At 38.2% G+C, this 20150-nt stretch overlaps 1 protein-coding gene across 1 annotated transcript in view; it reads left to right on the top strand.

Moving 5' to 3' along the window:
• The window catches only part of IL1RAPL2 (interleukin 1 receptor accessory protein like 2), a 629876-nt gene that overhangs the window by 68567 nt on the left and 541159 nt on the right, over positions 1-20150 (top strand). Inside the window, 1 exon segment of the mRNA XM_088028544.1 lies at positions 3557-3710. Coding sequence (XP_087884670.1) covers positions 3557-3710 — 154 coding nt within the window.

The raw sequence follows: 20150 nt of genomic DNA, 5'->3' as shown, positions 1-20150 counted from the left end.
CCACAAATCAAACTGATTCAAAAATACCTGTTTGTATAATGATGATATCTCAGAAATGTACTGTGAATATTTCAGGGTGGAAATTCCAACATCCAAACGTGGCTAGCAACAGGTTACTTCAAGAAACTTGGTCAACAGATGTTTCTATTGAACATTCTGGGCTCCCAACCTAGTAAATACTAGCAAGTGACACCTGCCACTCAGGAAGGCTGGCAGGGAGGGAAGGAAGCTGGGCTTTAAGGATTGACATTATTTTGATTGAACAAGGAGATTGTACAACAAACTGCTCTATGAGGGATCAGCTAGGCTATGAACTGGAGCTGTTTGTTGAATTTAGGTACCTCCAGCAAGACTGGCCTTCAGCAAAACCTTCAAGTTGAAGAAGTTTTATTTTAATGGTCCTAAAGTACCAATATTAGGGCCTGCTCATGTTTGAGGCTTTGATGGTTTTTCCTTGCCTCAGATAAACAACCATCTTGAGACTTGATTTACATGTTTCAAATTTCTTTGCCTAACAAGCCATCAAAATTAAATTAAATGGATATGGAGCAATGAGGTATGGCAATTATGCCTGTTCACTAGGAAAGAGGTCATAGGAAGATTGGGGACATGAGAGAAGTAATGACAGTAGTAGGCCTAGCAGCCAGCAGTTTAAGGGAGAGATGCTGCAAATATTGGAGTAAAAAGGCTGGAAGTCTTCTGAGGTTTGATATAGGTACACAGATATGTGAAGGGATAGCCAATGAAGTAATTTTGTAAAGGATGGGCTGGTTGGGGCAGGATGGTCATCTTCAATCCTCTTCTGAAAAAATATAGTTTCTCTACCCACCTGCTAGGATTAATGTTGGAGTAGCCCTTTAGAGTTCTACATTTTCAGTGGGTTAAAGTATTATGTTCCTGGGGATAGTTAACCAATTAGTGAAGATTTGGTTTCAGCTGATTAGTACATTAGCACCAATTTTCACCAAAGAGAGCTAGGGGTTTGGAGGAGACATAATCCAAGATTGTGAAAGTTTAGGGACGGAAAACATTCTCTGTGCTGGGTGACCACCATATATAGTGCTGCCCAACAAGAGCGTAACGAATAAACTTTGCAAGTCTCTGGGCTCTGGCTGCTCACATGGTAGTATATGTTATCCTCATATGCAGAGTAAGAAACTGATACCTAAAGAACTTAAACAAATTTGCCCAAGATCCCAGAACTTGGGTGAACCCCAGATTTTGACCTAGAGCTGTCTTGCTCTGACTGCAGTTCACCTTTTCATCTATACTACATTGTCTCCAGAAGGGTGGAGATGACCTGACAATAACATTTTCCTATGCCACAGTTTAAAAAACCCACAAAACTCTATTAGGTACAAATAATCTTTTATAAGGCTAGATGGTAACTTGGAAAGCACTTGGTACTATCTCAATCTAGCCCAAAGAATGTGTAAAGATTCCAGGCTGTTCTTCATCAGTGGTTATTATCTAACTCCTATATACTCTTTAGATTTTACTTCCTGGGGAAAAAGAAATCAAAGCAGTGTGCAGGGAAAAATGAAAATGGTTAGAGCTAATTGCAGATAGACTTTCCCCAAAAATGACATTAGAAAACAAAGTCATTTGTCTTTAAATACAATGAGTGTGTGGGCTCATTTTCCCACCCCCACCACTGCTATGTGAAAGTGAAGCAGCTCAGTTTTCATTTTCCTTTCCTCTCAAAATGCCCAGAGGGACCATATTTTTGTTTAATAACCTTCAGAATGATTCTTTAGAAATCTGAGGCTATCAGAGTTCGAAGCAATGCGAAAATAATTGTGGATTATTATTGTATGACGATAGTGGCAGCTGGACTATTTTTTTTCTTTTTGTTCAGACTTTCTTCTTCATTTTCCCAGAAACCTTATATCCCAAGGTTTAACTCAGAAGCAAATCTCATATAGGTGATAAACCTTGCCAGACATGGTATGTAATATAATTTTAGACAGGCCCTTAACTGTTCTTTGGAAAGACCCTAGGGAGTGAAGCAGCCTTATATCTAGATGCCCTAGATTGTATTACTTTTATTTACTCTCTGACAATGTGTGTGGGTAGTTGTATTGGACATAAAGCAAGCATATCTCTTAAATATTATACCTGTGAACTTAAGTGCCAGTTTTTGTGTTTTGTTGTCAAAACTCCTGCTATCATAAAAGAAAAAATCTGTTACAGTAAGAAACTACTAAATGGGTACTCGTTCTTTCAAATCATTTTACACGCACATACACACACACACGTGTGCATACATGTACACAAGTATACAGAGCTGGGGATTGAGAGTCAACACTGATTCTACCTTTAGGTGAATGTTTAGGATATATGTGTGGAGGGCAGGAGTGGGGGTAAGGAGGAGGAGGGGTAGAAGCGATGTTGTATATACTGTAGTGGGAAAAGAGAAAAGTTCTCAACAATTATTTACATCATTGGCCTCACAATCATTTATTCATTGCCTTAACTGACAGATTCAGAATTTAGATGATAAAATATTTTTGCCTTGATTATTCAGCACCCCCTCACAGCTGTCCCCTACACCTCCTCTTGATGTTTGTACAGCTTTTGGCCACCACTTTGGTTGAGCATTTGAGATGAGTGGTAGACAAACTGGAACATATCTAAAAAGTAGTCTGAGAAAATTCCCAAAAGGCAAAGCCACCTGGCTGAATATTCTTACATACTTGGTTATTGCTATGTCCTTGTCACTCTCTGGAAAAGGGTTAAACATTCCTTTCTAGAAAAATACAACCTTAGTAGCAAGGCTCCCTCACATTCCCATCAGGAGTGTAGAAAAATTGTCTTCCAAACCCAAATCTTATTCTCTGGTCATATATCACTTATCTCAGAAAATGAGTGAATAATTTCTCCATTTCATTACTAGAACAAAATGTGTGCTTATTTTACCTAGCTATGTTTTTAGAGAACTGCTTAAGCCTAATTTTCTTGACCCCTTGCTCTCACCCCTGCCCACCCAAATGGATCTCTTGCCTATGGGGAGGGAGACTCTGGAATATTAGTGTTCATTTTTAACTATAAGAAGTAATTAATAAAATTATTTTAGACTACACTGCCAATGTAAAAGCCTATTATGAATTTTTAATAATGCCTAAGACTTCCTTGTAGTATACTTTGTTGCTAAATGAACACTGTTCTCTTAGGACTCTTAGGAAATATCCCTGTCAAATAGAAAACAACAACAACAACAACAGGGCTTTATAATGATATTTAGCAACTTTTAAGGTTTTGCTATATTCCTTTTGCATTTTGGGGAGTTTGTATGTTTTCCATTTTTGCAGAATATTTCTGAAGACTTTCTGCACTTGGGATCAGGCTTTTAAGGTAGCTCTTGGGCTGATAGTTGTGATATTTAAATTAGATATATTAAGATGCATTTGTGATTTTTTCTGGTCGTTGACTTAATTCTAGTTATATATTTTGAAAACCAAAGAGAAGAGCGCAAAAATGTGAAAGAACTAACTTGCCAGTACTGACTTGATGAGAATTTTAATTTTTTGCTTACTTGAAAATATTTTCTCTGTAGGAATGCAAGCCCAAAATGTGGAGAAGTATAATAATACAGAAAGGAAATGCTCTTCTCATCCAAGAAGTTCAAGAAGAAGATGGAGGAAATTACACTTGCGAACTGAAATATGAAGGAAAACTTGTAAGACGAACAACTGAATTGAAAGTTACAGGTAAAAATTTGTTCTACCAAATTATGGCAAATGAAATTTTAAGTATAACGTGTTATGGGAAGAAAGAGTTTCCAAAACTCTTCCTGGAAAGAGTGAACTTGCAGTGAATTTAGAATTGGCTGCAAATCAGATGGTTGGAAAGCTCACTATTAATGAGTTGTACTGATAAACTATATGTGGAATATGGACAGTTGATTTAGGGAACATGGGCCCAATTGCTGCATATCTGTTTTCTGCCTTTATGAAGGGTTCTTAACTCTTCAAGATATCATTGACTCTTACTAAGCATCTCAGAAAAGATATACTGGAACCACTTTAGAATGTTGACTTAACCCATATGTAGAATCTTCTCGTAGGTAATGACTCCCTCCGAATGAGATTCTAGTGGGCTTTTGGAATGACATCCTCTTGAACTGCATCCAGAATATCATTTATAAAAAATTACACATAAATGACTGATGTTATTGTGTGCTTCTAGTGATTCTTAAATGGAACAAATCCAAACAAATAGTATGTATGTGTGTACTTTAAATCTTAAGTACAAGTAAAATATAAACTAGTAATTCTACTCATAGCAAATGAAAGAGAGAAACTCAGGATATTCTTATCTGGTGGAGAATGTTAGAAAGTAGTTTTCAGAGACATATGACAGGACCTAATACCATAAAATTTCTCCCTGATGATGGGTGTGATAGACCCTAAGAAACTTCATGATAAAAATCTACTTGTTATTGTTTCTGAGCAAACCTTGCCTAATTTTTTTTCTTCTTATATAAGTTTTAGATGTATGGTGTGTGTGTGTGTGTGTGTGTGTGTGTAAGTGTTCACACACACATTTGTATTGTGGATAAAATCTGAGCCATAGTAAAATTTGACATCATCCAGACAATTGTAATTATAATTGTATTAATTACCTTATGACTGATGCTTTTGGGCATTACCTGTTTAACTATGTAATGTTGACATCAACTAGTTGGTTAATTATAACATATTCGCACTAACTAGGAATACAGATTTCCTTCTATGTTATTTTTGCATATGTTTAGCTGACCTCTTTGGGGTAGTGTTAAAATTAGTCTACTAATGATGACACTTGCTGAGTAAGTTCATTGGTGTAACGCATATTAAATAATTAAGTTTTTGATCCCTAAGAGTCAGCAGTTTGTCTTTTTCAAAATTCTGAAGAGGAATAAAAAATATTTTATTAGAGGGGTACCTGGGTGGCGCAGTCGGTTAAGAGTCCAACTCTTGGTTTCAGCTCAGGTCATGATCTCAGGGTTGTAAGATGGAGCCCCGCATCAGGCTCCGTGCTGAGCACAGAGTCTGCTTAAGTTCCTCTCTCCCTCTTCCTCTGCCCCTCCCTGCTGTACACTCTTCTGTCCGTCTCTCTCTCTCAAATAAATACATATTTCTAAAAAAATATTTTATTGGAAACTAATATACATATACTTTAGTTCATTTTCTATCCTAACGCATGACAGTTCTATTTAGTCTGAATTTGTAGAGTAACTTCTGTGGAGGTTTGAATTATTCTTTTAATTAGTATTGCACATCCTTTCCTCTATGAGCTTTCACAATAACTACCCTATTGGGCCAAACCCAAATAGGAAAGATCTGCTTTTGGTTGATTTCTGATTTCCTCAATGTGAACTAGACTTCCTGTCTCATTCAAGGAGAAGAGTCAATCAGGCAGTTTTACATCATTAATAAGTGACCTGACCATGCACAAATCCTTGCAGTATCAACACTTTGACCACAATCACACAATCCTTATCAGTCGTTTGCAGAACACCTCCATTAGGAATTATTTACTAGAATTTGTAGCATTATAGTATTTGGCTTGGGTTTTAAGTTGGACCAGAATAAAGTTAACACCAAACCTCTTTTATGCTCCCACCTAATGGGTTATAGTGACAGTACATTTACTTTTTTAGTTTCTTTTTAGATTCTGGAAAAACAGAGCTAGAGCTACTTCTTTTGGGTATTTTTTAAAAATTAGTTAATTTATTTTTTTATGTAGTGTTCCATGATTCATTGTTTGTGTATAACACCCTGTGCTCCATGCAATACATGCCCTCCTTAATACCCATCACTGGGCTAACTCATCCCCCCAACCCCCTCACCTCTAAAACCCTCAGTTTGTTTCTCAGAGTCCATAGTCTCTCATGGTTTGTCTCCCCCTCCAATTTCCCCCCCTTCATTGGTGCTCACCATAACACATACCTTCCCCAATGTCTATCACCCAGCCACCCCATCCCTCCCACCCCCTATCATTCCAGCAACCCTCAGTTTGTTTCCTGAGATTAAGAATTCCTCATATCAGTGAAATCATATGATACTTGTCTTTTCCTGATTGACTTATTTTGCTTAGCCTAATACCCTCTAGTTCCATCCACGTCATTGCAAATGGCAAGTTTTCATTTTTTATGGCTGCATAATATTCCATTGTGTGTGTGTGTGTGTGTGTGTGTGTGTGTGTGTGTGTGTGTGTGTGTGGACCACATTTTCTTTATCCATTCATCTGTTGATGGACATCTTGGCTCTTTCCATAGTTTGGTTATTGTGGACATTGCTGCTATAAACATTGGGGTACACATACCCCTTCGGATCACTACATTTGTATCTTTGTGGTAAATACCCTGTAGTGCAATTGCTGGGTCATAGTGTAGCTCTATTTTCAACTTTTTGGGGCTCCTCCATACTGTTTTCCAGAGTCGCTACGCCAACTTACATTCCCACCAACAGTGTAGGAGGGCTCCCCTTTCTCTGCATCCTCGCCAACATCTGTCGTTTCCTGACTTGTTAATTTTAGCCATTCTGACTGGTGTGAGGTGGTATCTCATTGAGATTTTGATTTGGATTTCCTTAATGCCGAGTGATATTAAGCACTTTTTCATATGTCTGTTGGCCATTTGGATGTCTTCTTTGCAGAAATGTCTGTTCATGTCTTTTGCCCATTTCTTGATTGGATTAGTTGTTCTTTGGGTGTTGGGTTTGATAAGTCCTTTATAGATTTTGGATACTAGCCCTTAATCTGGTATGTCATTTGCAAATATCTTCTCCCATTCTGTCAGTTGTCTTTTGGTTTTGTTGACTTTATCCTTTGCTGTGCAAAAGCTTTTTATCTTGATGAAGTCCCAATAGTTCATTTTTGCCCTTGTTTCCCTTGCCTTTGGCAATGTTTCTAAGAAGAAGTTGCTGTGGCTGAGGTTTCTTTTGGGTATTTTATAAGGTGTTAACTCACTTTCCCTAAACTTTTAGTATAGTTAAGTATGCATTTTTCACCTCAACTCTACTTCCCAGAGGTTTTCAAACTTTAATGCACATCAGAATCAAGTGGAAGAACCCAGGCAGGATAAAGATGAGGCTCTTTAAATACAGGTTCCATCTCTCTCCTCTGGATTCTGATTCAGTACATCAGTAAGAATGGGAACTTGCCATTTTGTCCTGGTAACTCTATTGTATGCCAAAGGGATTATGCTTTGAGAAATAGTAGCTGAGAGAATAATGCTAAAGAAGTCAGTCACAGGTTTGATTTTCTTGGGGCGCCTGGGTGGCTCAGTCGTTAAGTGTCTGCCTTCGGCTCAGGTCATGATCCCAGGGTCCTGGGATCGAGTCCCACATCAGGCTCCCTGCTCAGCGGGAAGCCTGCTTCTCCCTCTCCCACTCCCCCTGCTTGTGTTCCTGCTCTCACTGTCTCTCTCTGTCAAATAAATAAATAAAATCTTAAAAAAAAAAAAAGAAGTCAGTCACAGGTTTGATTTTCTTGTGGGCATGTTAGTTCACATACACACACACCAAACTCATTTTCATAGGCCCAAAATTGTTTTACCTAACTTCCTAAGAGCTGTCATGAAAATATAAATCCTTGGTCACCAAAGGAAATCTGTCAAGGGAATGTAGGAATAAAGCAGCCTCAGCCACTGAAGCAGTAATTTTTCATTTACAATTTGAGTAAAAACATGCTGAGTATGTCTCACATGCTGGAGAAAAAATAATTCAAAATTATCCTTGGGTCAGTGGTCATCATTCATATATGAAGATATCAAGTTTATGTATTTATTAACATACTTCAACTGTTAAATGCTTGATGTAGAAACAAAATGGTCTCTTGGTATAGAAGTTCAAGAGGTTGCTCTGTGAAGATTTATTTTTAATTTGTACTAGTAAAGGTTTTACTTATTTATTTGAGAGAGAAAGAGAAAGAGAGAGATGGAGGGAAACCATGAGTAGGGGGAGGGACAGAGGGAGAGGCAAATTAGGTGCCCCTAATTTGCACTTTTATCTAAGTTATATTGTGATTTGCATGTTCAGTATTACAAAACAATTAAACAGCTTGTCCTCTCGTAATTCAAAATATCAGGCTGGGATTATTTATAAACAATCCACTTGGGCACCTGGGTGGCTCAGTCATTAAGCGTCTGCCTTTGGCTCAGGTCATGATCCCAGGGTCCTGGGATCGAGCCCCGCATCGGGCTCCCTGCTCTGCAGGAAGCCTGCTTCTCCCTTACCCACTCCCCCTGCTTGTGTTCCCTTTCTCGCTGTGTCTCTCTCTGTCAAATAAATAAATAAAACCTTAAAAAAATAAAAAGTAACCCACTCATACTTGTTTTCAGTTTAGCAATAGGCAGGCATCGAATGGGAATTTCAATATAAAATAATAAGTGGTTAATTACAAAATTATGTAGAGAGAGGTTCTTTAAAATTATATATTGTAAGTATGCAAATTTTAAAAGTTTATCAACATTTTAAGAGTTTATTTTCTCACTGTTCTTTTTAAATTTATAAATCTGAGAAATATTTCTTCAGTAAAGCAAGTGTTTTTTAAGTGTATAGGTGCTACTTGTTTTAAATAGATCAGTTATAAAAAGATCCAGATATTCAAAACTGATGAATTAGAAGGTTTATGAAATTATTTTTTCCATATAAAAGAACTTGTCATAGGATTTCTTTATTTTTTTTAAAGATTTTTTATTTATTTATTTGAGAGAGAGAATGAGCTAGAGAGAGAGAGAACATGAGAGGGGGGAGGGTCAGAGGGAGAAGCAGACTCCCTGCTGAGCAGGGAGCCCGACATGGGATTCCATCCAGGGACTCCAGGATCATGACCTGAGCCGAAGGCAGTCACCTAACCAATTGAGCCACCCAGGCACCCTAGGATTTCTTTAAATAGCCAGCTTTCCTGCTTCATTAAAATAGGATTTGATTTAAATGCAACTTTTCTGGAACACTTTTAATATATAAATTATTGCAGACTTGTGTGATGTTGTAGACATTTCTTTTTATTTCTTCCGAGGGTGCAGATGAATAGGGAAGGGTATAACAACAAATAGACATGTACGTCAGTGTGTTTAGGTCATTTGTCAAAGATACCAACAGCTAACGATTTTATTTCCCACAGCACATTTTAGGTGGCTGTTTGTTAATTTAGAGATATTTTCCCTTTATTCTCACATTGAATTTTGTGCAGAGGGCTAGTTGAAGTGGTAAGAAGAGAAGGGAACATTGATTATATTATAGTGAGAATGTAGAACAGGTGATAATGGAAGAAGAGTGGGAAAGGGTAGGAAAGATAATGTAATAGGGTCTCCTGGGATTAGAGGAGAGTGTCTGCCTTGAGAAAGTCAAAGACAGACATAAATTATAGGAGCATCCCAAAATGAACACAAGCAGGAAGCCAGCACTAATTAACTGTATTCGGAAGATAATTCACCATTCACCTGGCAAATTATTCACAAATGCATGATTTTATTCAGCTTTTTAGAAATGCACTTGGCTATTTAGAAAAAACACTAATGTGTTCTTTGGTGACTATGAAAATAATACCCGTCCTCCTGGTTATTGTAAACAGCTCTAGAGTTCGAGATTTGGGACTCTTCACATGTTAGGATAATCTCTTAATCCATTTGTGTCTAAATGCCATGGCTAGAAAGAGAGGTTTATTCTATGGATATATTTCAAGGATTTGCTGCTAGGTTACTATTTAAGCAATAGTTGCAACACAATCTGGACACACAAAGCTTGGTAAAATTACAGAGTGGAAATTGGGATCAGTTTTTGGTGAAGATGTTCAAATGCATGGCTTCAGTAAGTGCTTTTAATTTCACTTTGCCAAGTTATAACTAACTGTAATGCATTGTTGTAGGTGTCGTTGAGACTGCATAACTTATTAAAATAACCTTCCTCTGGTGTAGAGAATGGTTGCTATTTACGCACAGAGGAAGCAATTTCACATCAGGCTTGAAATCAGGCTTTTCTCGGCCCTGGCTCTTTGTTTCTTTATGCCTCTACTGTTAATGCTGAGACACTGGGGTGAAAGTGGTTTTAGGAGAAATAGTGGAATGTGGAGACATGGTGGAGAGTTGGGGGAAGAAACAGAAGGGAGATTCTGACTGAGTAATGATAATATAACAGGAGTGATTTGTAAGCCAACAACTACATAATAATCATAATAGGGGCACCCAGAGAGCTAATAGCTATTGAGAGCTCACTGTGTGGCAGACATTGTGCTTAGTGTTTTTCATTCATTTTCTCATTTAATCCTCAGAACAACCACATGAGGGTGGATACTATTATTGTCCCCATTTTATTGAGGAAGAAAACTTAGGGGAAGTGGTGTGCCTTAGGTCACATATTTTGTAATTGGCAGAGCATAGATATGAATCTAGGTCTTTCTGACTCTCAAATACAACTTTTTTATAACCACCACCAAGCACAAACCATATAATTTCATTCACCAAATATATATTACATACATTGAAAAAATATGTCAAAATATTGATCATAATGTTCATTATTCCACTGTAATGTACTTTATGGACACTAACTATTCAAAGTTTCCTATTGGAATTTGGATACCACTAAAAAGGATACACTTGACATTTTTGGAGCCTAGTCCTTATAGCTCTCAGTGAGCACCTTAGATTAGATCAGTAGGAATGGGACACAGAATTAAATCTGAGCTTAGGATGGTGCCAGGAGAGAAACAAGAAGAGTATAGTGCCAAGAAAAGCAAGAATGTACAGAAAATGGAATTTGCCAAGCTTCATATTTTGGTGCCAAATGGCCCTATTAATATGAAAATCCATATTGAGAAAAAAATGGATTCCAGTGAAGTTCATTGCAGTTATCATAATGATTTCAAGCTAGTGTAAGTGAAGTGATGGAGAACAGTCTAGTTACACAATGTTGATTCAGTTGGTAAAGAGCAGTCAACACATAAATTGGTGCCTACTCTGTGCAACAAGGAACATAGGATTTAGGTTTCTTAATGTGGTTCTGAAAGCAGACAGATAGAGATAGAATTATGTTTCCTTTGGAACCTGTGAAATTTTTAATTTTTTTTCATTAGAACAAATAGTGTTTCAAACAGTGTTTGTAAACTTTGTTCTGTGGAGCTCCATTTCTAAGAGATGTTAACAGTTATTTCTGGAAGAGAGAAAGGAAAGGAGAGGAGGGGGTCAGAGAAAGGTTCTGTGGCAATGTGTTTGTCTGCTAGGTCAAAGTTAAACAGATTTCTTTTTTGCAAGGCATTTCAGGGCATCTCAGTGCATATCATATTCTAATATGTATTACAGTTTCTAAAAGGAGGATGAAATATAGTTTAGGACATTTCCTAAACTTGTATGATCACATAACATAACCTACGCCCCTCCACAGAGTAAACCCTATGGCTCAGAGAGTTTAAACCATTTGCCCTGGGGTGGCAGCTGGTGAATGGCATGGCCCCAACTAGAACCCCCATCTTCTGACTCCTAATAAAATGCTTTTTCTATCATATCCCATTGTTACTCTGTCCTTAGTTCCTTAATCCTGGGCTCTGGGCCCGAAAAAGAGGAGATGCATACCCAGAAGGACTCCAAAATTGGTGACTTCAGAGCTCAGGTCTAAGGATCCCTGAAATAACCTGTTATATAAAATGTTCATTTGCCAACCCATGGTTTTGGCTTAAAGAAGAAATAGCTGTGATTCTGTTCCTTCTATAAAAGGAAAAGCATTTACTGCTGATGGCTGAATCCAAACTAGCAAAATGGCGATGCCCTAATCTATAGTCAAATGCTTCTAGAAGCCAGGTGAGTCATATACCTGTTGTCATGTGAAATTAAGGATCCAATATTGCTAGGCCCTCTAATTTTTGAAGAGATTGTAGAAGTCTGGATTTTTATGTGGAAATCTCTGGTTTGTTCATCGCTGTGTGGACTAAATAAAACATGCCCTATATGCTAAATTCAGTTTGGGGGCTGCCTTTTTATGGCCTTTACCTTAAAGAGTTTGGTTCAGTAGCACTTTTAAACAAGTGAATGACTGTGTGACTGGCTCAGACTTGGCTCCAGTAGTGAGTGGGGAAAAAAAAAAAAAACATAAGTGGCCTAGAGAGCAGTTAATAAACAAACTGAGAACAACACTCAGAAGCCATCCTAATCACACCATCCAGCAGACTGGTCGATCCAAGCAGAGAGTGAAGGGCGCAATTTATGGATGTAATACTACAGGAGGGGTATTGGCAAATTGATCACCTTACAGAGAAGAGCAATTTAGATAATGAAGCAAGCTGGTCTCAAGTGTTACAGATAAATGAAAAGCCCTGGGGATAAAGCACCCACCTTGAAACTGCCCCGAAGCAGTGTGATGTGAAACACTGAGGGGAACAAATCATTAGCATATGTTCTCTCTCCTTCATGTTCTGAGCATCCAGTTAACATGATCTGAATGTCTGTGTCCTGATTATCATGTGACAATGTATCTTGTTTATACCTTTTGTGTGACTTAATGAGGAAAGCCCTCAGCAGTCAGTAGTTCTTGGCCACATTAAGGAAACTTTCACATGACTGACTGTGCATTTCATAATTGACTGTTCTTTTGCACAGTCGCAGGTGCAAAAATCTCATGACCGAAACTGGCTGGTAGCAGCTCCTTTGCCTTTCCTCCTAGGCCTCCCTCTCCCTTTCTGGGTGACCCTGGCCTTTCCTAGCCTACCCAGCCCACTGTGAATGACATCTTTGTCCCTTTTCTGACTCTTTTAAATGTCCTAATGTCCTGTCTTTTCTGTAGCCCATCTCCTCAGATCCTTGTTTTCTGCCAGGGCTAATCTAGTACCTCAAAGAAATAAAGAATTCCTGACTGATAATGGCCCAAAATGTTTCCCTTTACAGCTAACATATTTGCAATTTAATAGATATTTCAATTCTGTAACTCATAGGCATGACTAATGGTGGGAATTTCTGGCAGCTTTGCAGTGCCTGCGGGGGGCCTTTCCCAGAGTGTCACAATTCATACCCTGCAGGTGGCTGCTTGCTCCCTCGAGAAACAAGGTCAACTGTACTCATGACTTTGGGTGACTAGGAGAAAAAAAAAAAGTCCGCTTAAAATTAGTGGGAAGGAGGACCTTTTTTCCCTTCCTTTTCTGCCACTGTTGTTTTGTCTTTCCTTTTTTCCCCCTTTTGCTCTCCCCCTGCCTCAACCTATGACATAGGGCTATCTATTAACCCTGTTGGTGACAGGTCAAAGAGATTTCCAGTTTCTGTCCTAGGAAAATGTTTGCATGTTTCTATGCCTAATAGGGAGATGAACAAATACTATTAACTGTCCTATTAGCAGAAAGCTGGTCTTGTTTCTCTGCAAAGTTTCTCTGGACTGTGATAACATTCATTCCTGTGGGTTTGTTTCGTAAGTAGCTGTGCAGGAGACCAGCTTGGAGGGCTGAGGGTGAGCAAGTTAGAGCACATGGCAGCAGGATATGGCAAACGTGCCCAATCCAGGTCAGTTCTGCTCTAGTGGCTCTCTTCCATCACCTGAGGTGATCATTGACTCCTTGGCTGACTCCTCTGACTTGAGTTAGGGGTAGGGGAGGGTTTTCTTGGGAAGGAATTGCAGTGTGACTCCTAGGTGTATAGACCTCTAAGATTCATGGGCACAGATTTTCCTAGGTCCATTATGTTCATTTGTAAAAGTCTCAGCTACCTTGCTCTCCTCCAACCTGAAAGCAGTGGTTTGAGCAAGCTAAGAATATTCTATCAAGCCACCCTTCTAGAGGATGAAAACTAGGAGCTTGGTGGAGATTAGCCATGAACCAGATCCAATAGAATGGAGCAGATGCTCAGAGGACAACCATTTATCGGGTCAGGTATTGTACTGTACAATCAGTCAAAGTTCACAACAACCTGGGAAGTTTGGAGATATTTATTTTATAACGGAAGAAAGGGAGGCTCAGAGGGGATAAGTTACTTGTCTATGATCACACAGATAGTAAGTGGTAGAGTTAGGATTCAAACCCACATTTGTTCCAAAACCTTGCTCTTAAAGCAACCAGATAAAAACTACCTACATGGCTTCTGCACACAACAATGCTCAACAAATGCCTCCAGTTCCTTTCCTTCCAGCTTGCTTGCCTGCTTCATGCTCTTTCACTCCCCTTTGGCAAGACACATTTGTACTTTGGTACTTCTTCCATGAAGCTTTTGCAGATTAATCTCATTTACAGTCACCTGTTTCTTTCTCCTAAATTCCCTTGGCAATTTTGCAAAAGTTTTCACCACACTTTCTGACACTAATTTATAATTAATTATCTTGAAGTACTTGGTGTAGGTTTTGTCTCACCAATTAGATTAATGTCCTCCACATCCCATTGTTTCCCATACAAAGGATTACCTTAACATTTAGATACAACATACAATTATGGTGCTAGGAACCAAGCACAAAGTTTTCACATATATGATCTCATTTAAGCATCTCAAAATCCTGAGAGGTGTTGTCATTTTAGCCCCACTTTACCAATGTTGAAGTTGAAATTCAGAGAAGTTAAGTAATTTTTCTCAGTGTCCTACTGTAACTAAATAACAGCACTGGAGTGAATGTTCAGGTGGTGGTGGTTGTTTTCTCAAAGCCTGAGCCCCTTCCACTAGTAAATCCTTATAGAACTATATATTGTTCATAGTACTGTAATCTGATTTGATTATAACAAATTTTCTTATGTGGAGTTGGATAAGATCTTTTGTTGAGAAAAATATCTAGAGGAAGCCGTTTCTAAGAAATTTTAGCTAAACAAAGAATTTGATTCTTAGAGAAGACTGAAAACTTGATTTGCTCCCTTGGACCTTGCTTCAGAATCAGAAAAACATGATTCAAATCCTTAGTATGACAGTAGCTGTGTGACTTTGAGAAAAAATTTATTCTTCTGGACTTCAGTTTTTTTCCCCATGCAAAATGGGGAGGTGTTGCTGTGTTGAGTGAAGAAAATCTATGAAAATCACTTAGAATGGTATCTGGGAAATAGTAGGTATTCAATAAATGATATTAATTATTATGATTAGCATCATTTTCATCATTTTTATAACTGGAAAGCTTGCAAAGATGACCTTATAGCCATTTTACACACAAGAAAGCAGTCTAACAAATGGTTTAAGACAAATTGCTATTTTTAATAGTGAGCTTCATTTACAGGGAATGAATTTTGAAAAAAAAATTAGGAAGTTAACCAGGGGCTATGACAAACTTAAGCACAAGGCTACATACATAGGTATTTCAGGCCAAACTTTTTCATTCAAGGAGATGAAATCATGTGGAATAATTTGTCAATTAAGGTGGCCAGAGGAAATATTGTTGTCTCTATAAATGAGCTTTTGTGGCCAGCAAGACATTTTAATGATGTGTGAGCCAAGAGCAAGGGCTGCTAAGACAAAGCTGAGGTGGAAATGAGTCATGAGGACAAGCATGTTAAGGAGAGTGGCCTTTTCCTGTCCAACAATTCCTTATGTCATTATGATTCATCACTGGTGGTTTATAAAGGCAGTTAAATTGCCTCCTTTGGCTGTCAAATAGGAAAATAATTAATCAGTTCAAGTCTATAAATTGTTTCTTGGTACTGGGTGTACTTTATATAGCTAGAAATCTCTTTGTGATTTGGCACTATGCTCTGGTGGGGATTCTGAGGAGTAACTGGGAAGCACCAGATACAGAAGCCTGAGTAATGAGCTGCATATTCATGGGTCTGCAGGCAGAGAACATTGATTCCATTCTGGGGCATGTTGCTTTGATTCTGTCTGACTGGTTAGGAAAAACACCCCACTTGTGTATCTGGCATATGGTAGTCATTTAATATATTTGTTGAATGAGTTAATTTAAATGTTTTGTGTGTTTTGAATCCTTGGTATCAGAGCCCACCTACAGTGTCTGATAACTCTCTCCAGTGTATTCTGGGAAAATGAGATTTAAAAGGCAGTAAGATGATGGACTCTGAAAAACAAACTGAGGGTTCTAGAGGGGAGGAGGGTAGGGGGATGGGTTAGCCTGGTGATGGGTATTAAGGAGGGCACGTTCTGCATGGAGCACTGGGTGTTATGAACAAACAATGAATCATGGAACACTACACCAAAACAAATGATGTAATATATGGTGATTAACATAACAATAAAATTTAAAAAAATAAAAAAAATAAAAAATAACATAACAATAAAAAATTTTTTTAAAAAGGCAGTAATAATTATGTTCAGAAGATATTGGGTCAATACCCTGACTTGTTTGCTCAATTTTTATCATCAGGGCATCAGAGCTTCACTATAAACCCTGGTATGAAAGTTACAAATTGGGTTTTCAAATTTTTCTAATAAAAGCCTTTTAAAATCATAATTTAATCACCTAACCTCCCTTGCTCCTAAGATCAAACACCTGGTAGTATCTATATCCTCATTTTTTAGAGGGGTTGGGGGAGGAACAGAGGGAGAGGGAGATAGAGAATCTCAAGCAGGCTCCACACCCAGTGCAGAACCCAACATGGGGCTCGATCTCACAAACCTGAGATCATGACCTGAGCTGAAATCAAGAGTCTGACACTTAACTGACTGACCCACCCAGGCACCCCTATATCCTCATATTTTTACCAGTAAAATTATCTTCATGATACTCATTAGTTTACCTCCTATCATATGAAGTAAAAGTTAAAAAGAACATTTTAAGACAAGTGAACAAGTATTTATCTAATTCTGTGATTATCAACCCTGGATCCACAATTAGTATATTTGATATTCTCTTCACATTCATCAAATACTCATTGGGCTGGGCGAATAGAGGTGAACTCTATTTTAAGAGTTATAAGAGTTAATAAGTTAACTTTTATTTTAAGAGACATGGTTCTGCTCTAATTGAGCTTGTTAGTAGAGGGGTAGGGAAAACACAGAGATTAAACAAATAAACACATGGATAAGTCTATAATTAATAATTGCAATAAGTGATAAAAAGGAAAATAACAGAGACTGAAAATTAGATCATTGGGGAAAGTCTAATTGAAGCAAAATAACATTGAGACTGGACCCTGAAGGTTAAGAAAAAGCCGTCTAGGCGAAAAGTAGGAAAAAAAATCTCAGAGGAAATAGCATGTTTTGGCTTTGAGATGCCAAAGATCTTTGCAAGTTTAGGGAACAGAAAGAGAGCAGTGTGTCTAGATCACAGGGAGTCGTGGGGAGAGTAAGGCAACATAAGATTTGGAAGGTAGGCAAGAGCCAGATAACACAGTGCCTTAGAAGGTTTTGGTCTTTATCCTAAGAGCAGGAGGATGTCATTGAATAATTTTCAGTAGGAAAATGTCACATTCCTTCTGACTTACATAAAAAAAAAAAATCTTCCTCTGGATAGTCCCTGAAAAATAAATGGAAGGAGGCAGAGAGACAAGTTAGGAGGCTATTGTAGCATCTCCAAGAATGATGATGGTGGCTTGAACTAGAGTGTTAGTAATAGAGATAGAAAAATGTGGACAGATTCAAGAGATACTATAGAGATAGAAATGATTGGACTTTCTCATGACGATTCCTAGATTTTTGGTTTTAATAATAGAGTAGACAGTAGTGCTATTTACTAAAATGGAGAAGACTAAGGGAGGCAAGATTTTTGTGGCAAGATTCGAGTTCTGTTTTGGCCATGTTTTATTTGAGATACCCATTAGACATCCTAGAGGAGATGTAGAGTAGGCAGTTGGATATATGAGTCTGGCGTTCAGGGAGAAATCTGGGATAGAAATATAAATTTTGGAGCTGTCTGCATGGTATGTATGGTAGGCTACAATGAAGTATTAAATTGTGTGGGGCAACTGATATTACTATAGGAGATCAATGCAAACTGCAACTTCTAGGCCTTACATTACATATTTCCTCCAGAGGACTATGACAGTGTAAGAAAGCCACTTGTCATGATTTTCCAAACCTCATCAAATTGTTAAATATCATGCATGATGTTTGTACCTATATTTTTGCTGATATGTGGAGATGACATCCTGCATTTAGCTGACATTTGAATCTCTCAGAGCTAGAGGAAAATAACATACTAAATATAGTCACTGTTTATTATATATGTCAGACACCATATTAATCACTTTAAATACATTTATTTCTAATCATTACCACAACTCTAAAAAGAACAGGCCGCAACTTATAGATAAAGAAACTCAGACTCAGGAGGTTACATGACTTGCCCAAGGCCACACAGCAGGTATGCTGGTCTTTTCCCCATTCCAATCCCACACTTTGGGAAAAGTGACTCTAAATTTCTTTTCAAGGTTCTTCCAATTTCCTAAGTCTTTTAAAACCAAAGGAAGAGAAGATTGGGATATGCAAACTTGCTGCTAGATCTCCTCAATTTTGAATAAAAGCCTGCTAAGTTGGATTGTTGCAAGGGCCCTTTTATTGGACTTCTGGTGTATACATACAGCCTGTCGTTCTGTACCATTGCTTTCTGGTCATTATTCCTCCCACCCAGGTTTGTTGAGATAAAACTGCTGTATAAGCTCACTGGTTATTCTGAAGCTGACTTTCTGCCTAGACTAGCATGTGCCTTCATACCCTCTGGATACCTTGTTCTAAATTCTTAGTCTGAGGACTACTCCCAACAGGAGGACAAGTCCCTAAGTGTGGTACAATGAAAGGAGCATAGAACATGGTACATAGTTGGTTCACAGTAAATAATAGCTACTATTAGTATAATTTTATCATCTCGTTGAATGATAACTTAAAAGCCCTGTGGAATAGGTGTTAACTATTTTACTAGTGAGGAAATCAAGACTCAGCAAGGTTAAGTAACTTGTCCGAGATCACACAGCAAGTAAGATACTTAATTGGTATTTGAAGGCTATCTGTCTGATTCCTAAACTTATAATTCATGCATTCTCAAGTTTAGCGACCAAGTGAAGCCAGGGGACTGTTAGAGAACACAAAAAGGTAGAGTTAGATAGGCAAAACAGACTTGATTATTGGAGGGCTTTGAATGTCAGGGAGAATAACTCATATTCTTGGAATATTTAGGAAGATGTACCATGGAAAGTTAGACGTTTTCCTAACTGATAAATAGGGTCCAGGTTTTGGACGTTGGGTCCTGTTTTCCAACTGAAATCCCTCACAAATGTACATAAGCTCTGCTCCTTCATCTATGCCTGTTAGAGCCCAGAAGGCTTTCCTTACCTTGTGCTCTCCGGTTTTCACACCTTCCCTTCTTGTAGTTCCTCATTTTAACTCAATTCAAGTAAGATTTTTCTGAATCTCTCTTTTCTGCAAAGCACTATGTCAGTTGCTGCTGCATTGATTGTTGGGGGCCTGCAGGTGTGCCCCATTGAACCGACTAGCCTGTGTAAGTCAAGGAGGTGGGGAGAGCTAGGAAGAAAGATACTGGAGAGATAGCCAATGTCGTTTTTTGGGAGCTTCTGCAAGAGAGAACATGTATTTATTCTGTCCTGTAACCAGATATTCTCCAGTTCTCAGAGCCTTTTTAAAAAACTAATCAATTTATTTCTACTCATTTGGAATTCTAGATACACAGACTTCTGATTTACCCAATAACAGCTGCAAACGAGAAGTAGCTTCAGGAGTTGATAAGAACTGAAAGGGACTCAGAAGAGCATACAATCTTATAACCTTATTCTGTAGATGAGGAAGCAGAACCCAGAGAGGTTAATTTGTGTGCCCCAAAGACAGTTTGGGAATAACTAAGCTGGGGCTTTTCCTAATACAGTGCTGCTTTCTACCGCTTTCTACCACTCCACAGAGCCTTTTTAGCTTAGTCCCAAGTCTTGCCTCAGAGGCATTTTTATGCCAGATTTAATCGATGTCTTCATTATAATTGAAATATTTAAGTCAAATTAATGTAAGGCCTTCAGAGAGTTCTGCTGATCTGGTTTACAAAAGTCATTCAGGCAAAACTGTGGAAGTATATGGGATTTTTGACATTTTCCAGAAGCCATTAGCTTATAGTCTTCAATAACTCAGAATTTATGATAAAAGAAGACAATTTCAAACTAACCTTGGCAGACTCCATATTTATCCCCTTTTGGTTGGTTCATAAGTCAGTTTTCTAATCCAGAGGCTTTTTTTGATCCTCCAAACATGAAACCTTCCTCAGAGATGATATCACTTCATGAACTTCTTCATGAACATTAAGGCCTATTAACAGGGGCATACCAGGAAG

The sequence above is a fragment of the Eumetopias jubatus genome, unplaced genomic scaffold, assembly GCF_037043125.1.
Source record: "Eumetopias jubatus isolate StellerSeaLion01/CBP00866 unplaced genomic scaffold, mEumJub1_p1.0 scaffold_11, whole genome shotgun sequence".
In the NCBI taxonomy this organism is placed as follows: domain Eukaryota; kingdom Metazoa; phylum Chordata; class Mammalia; order Carnivora; family Otariidae; genus Eumetopias; species Eumetopias jubatus.
This window is presented reverse-complemented; position numbering and strand designations above follow the sequence as displayed.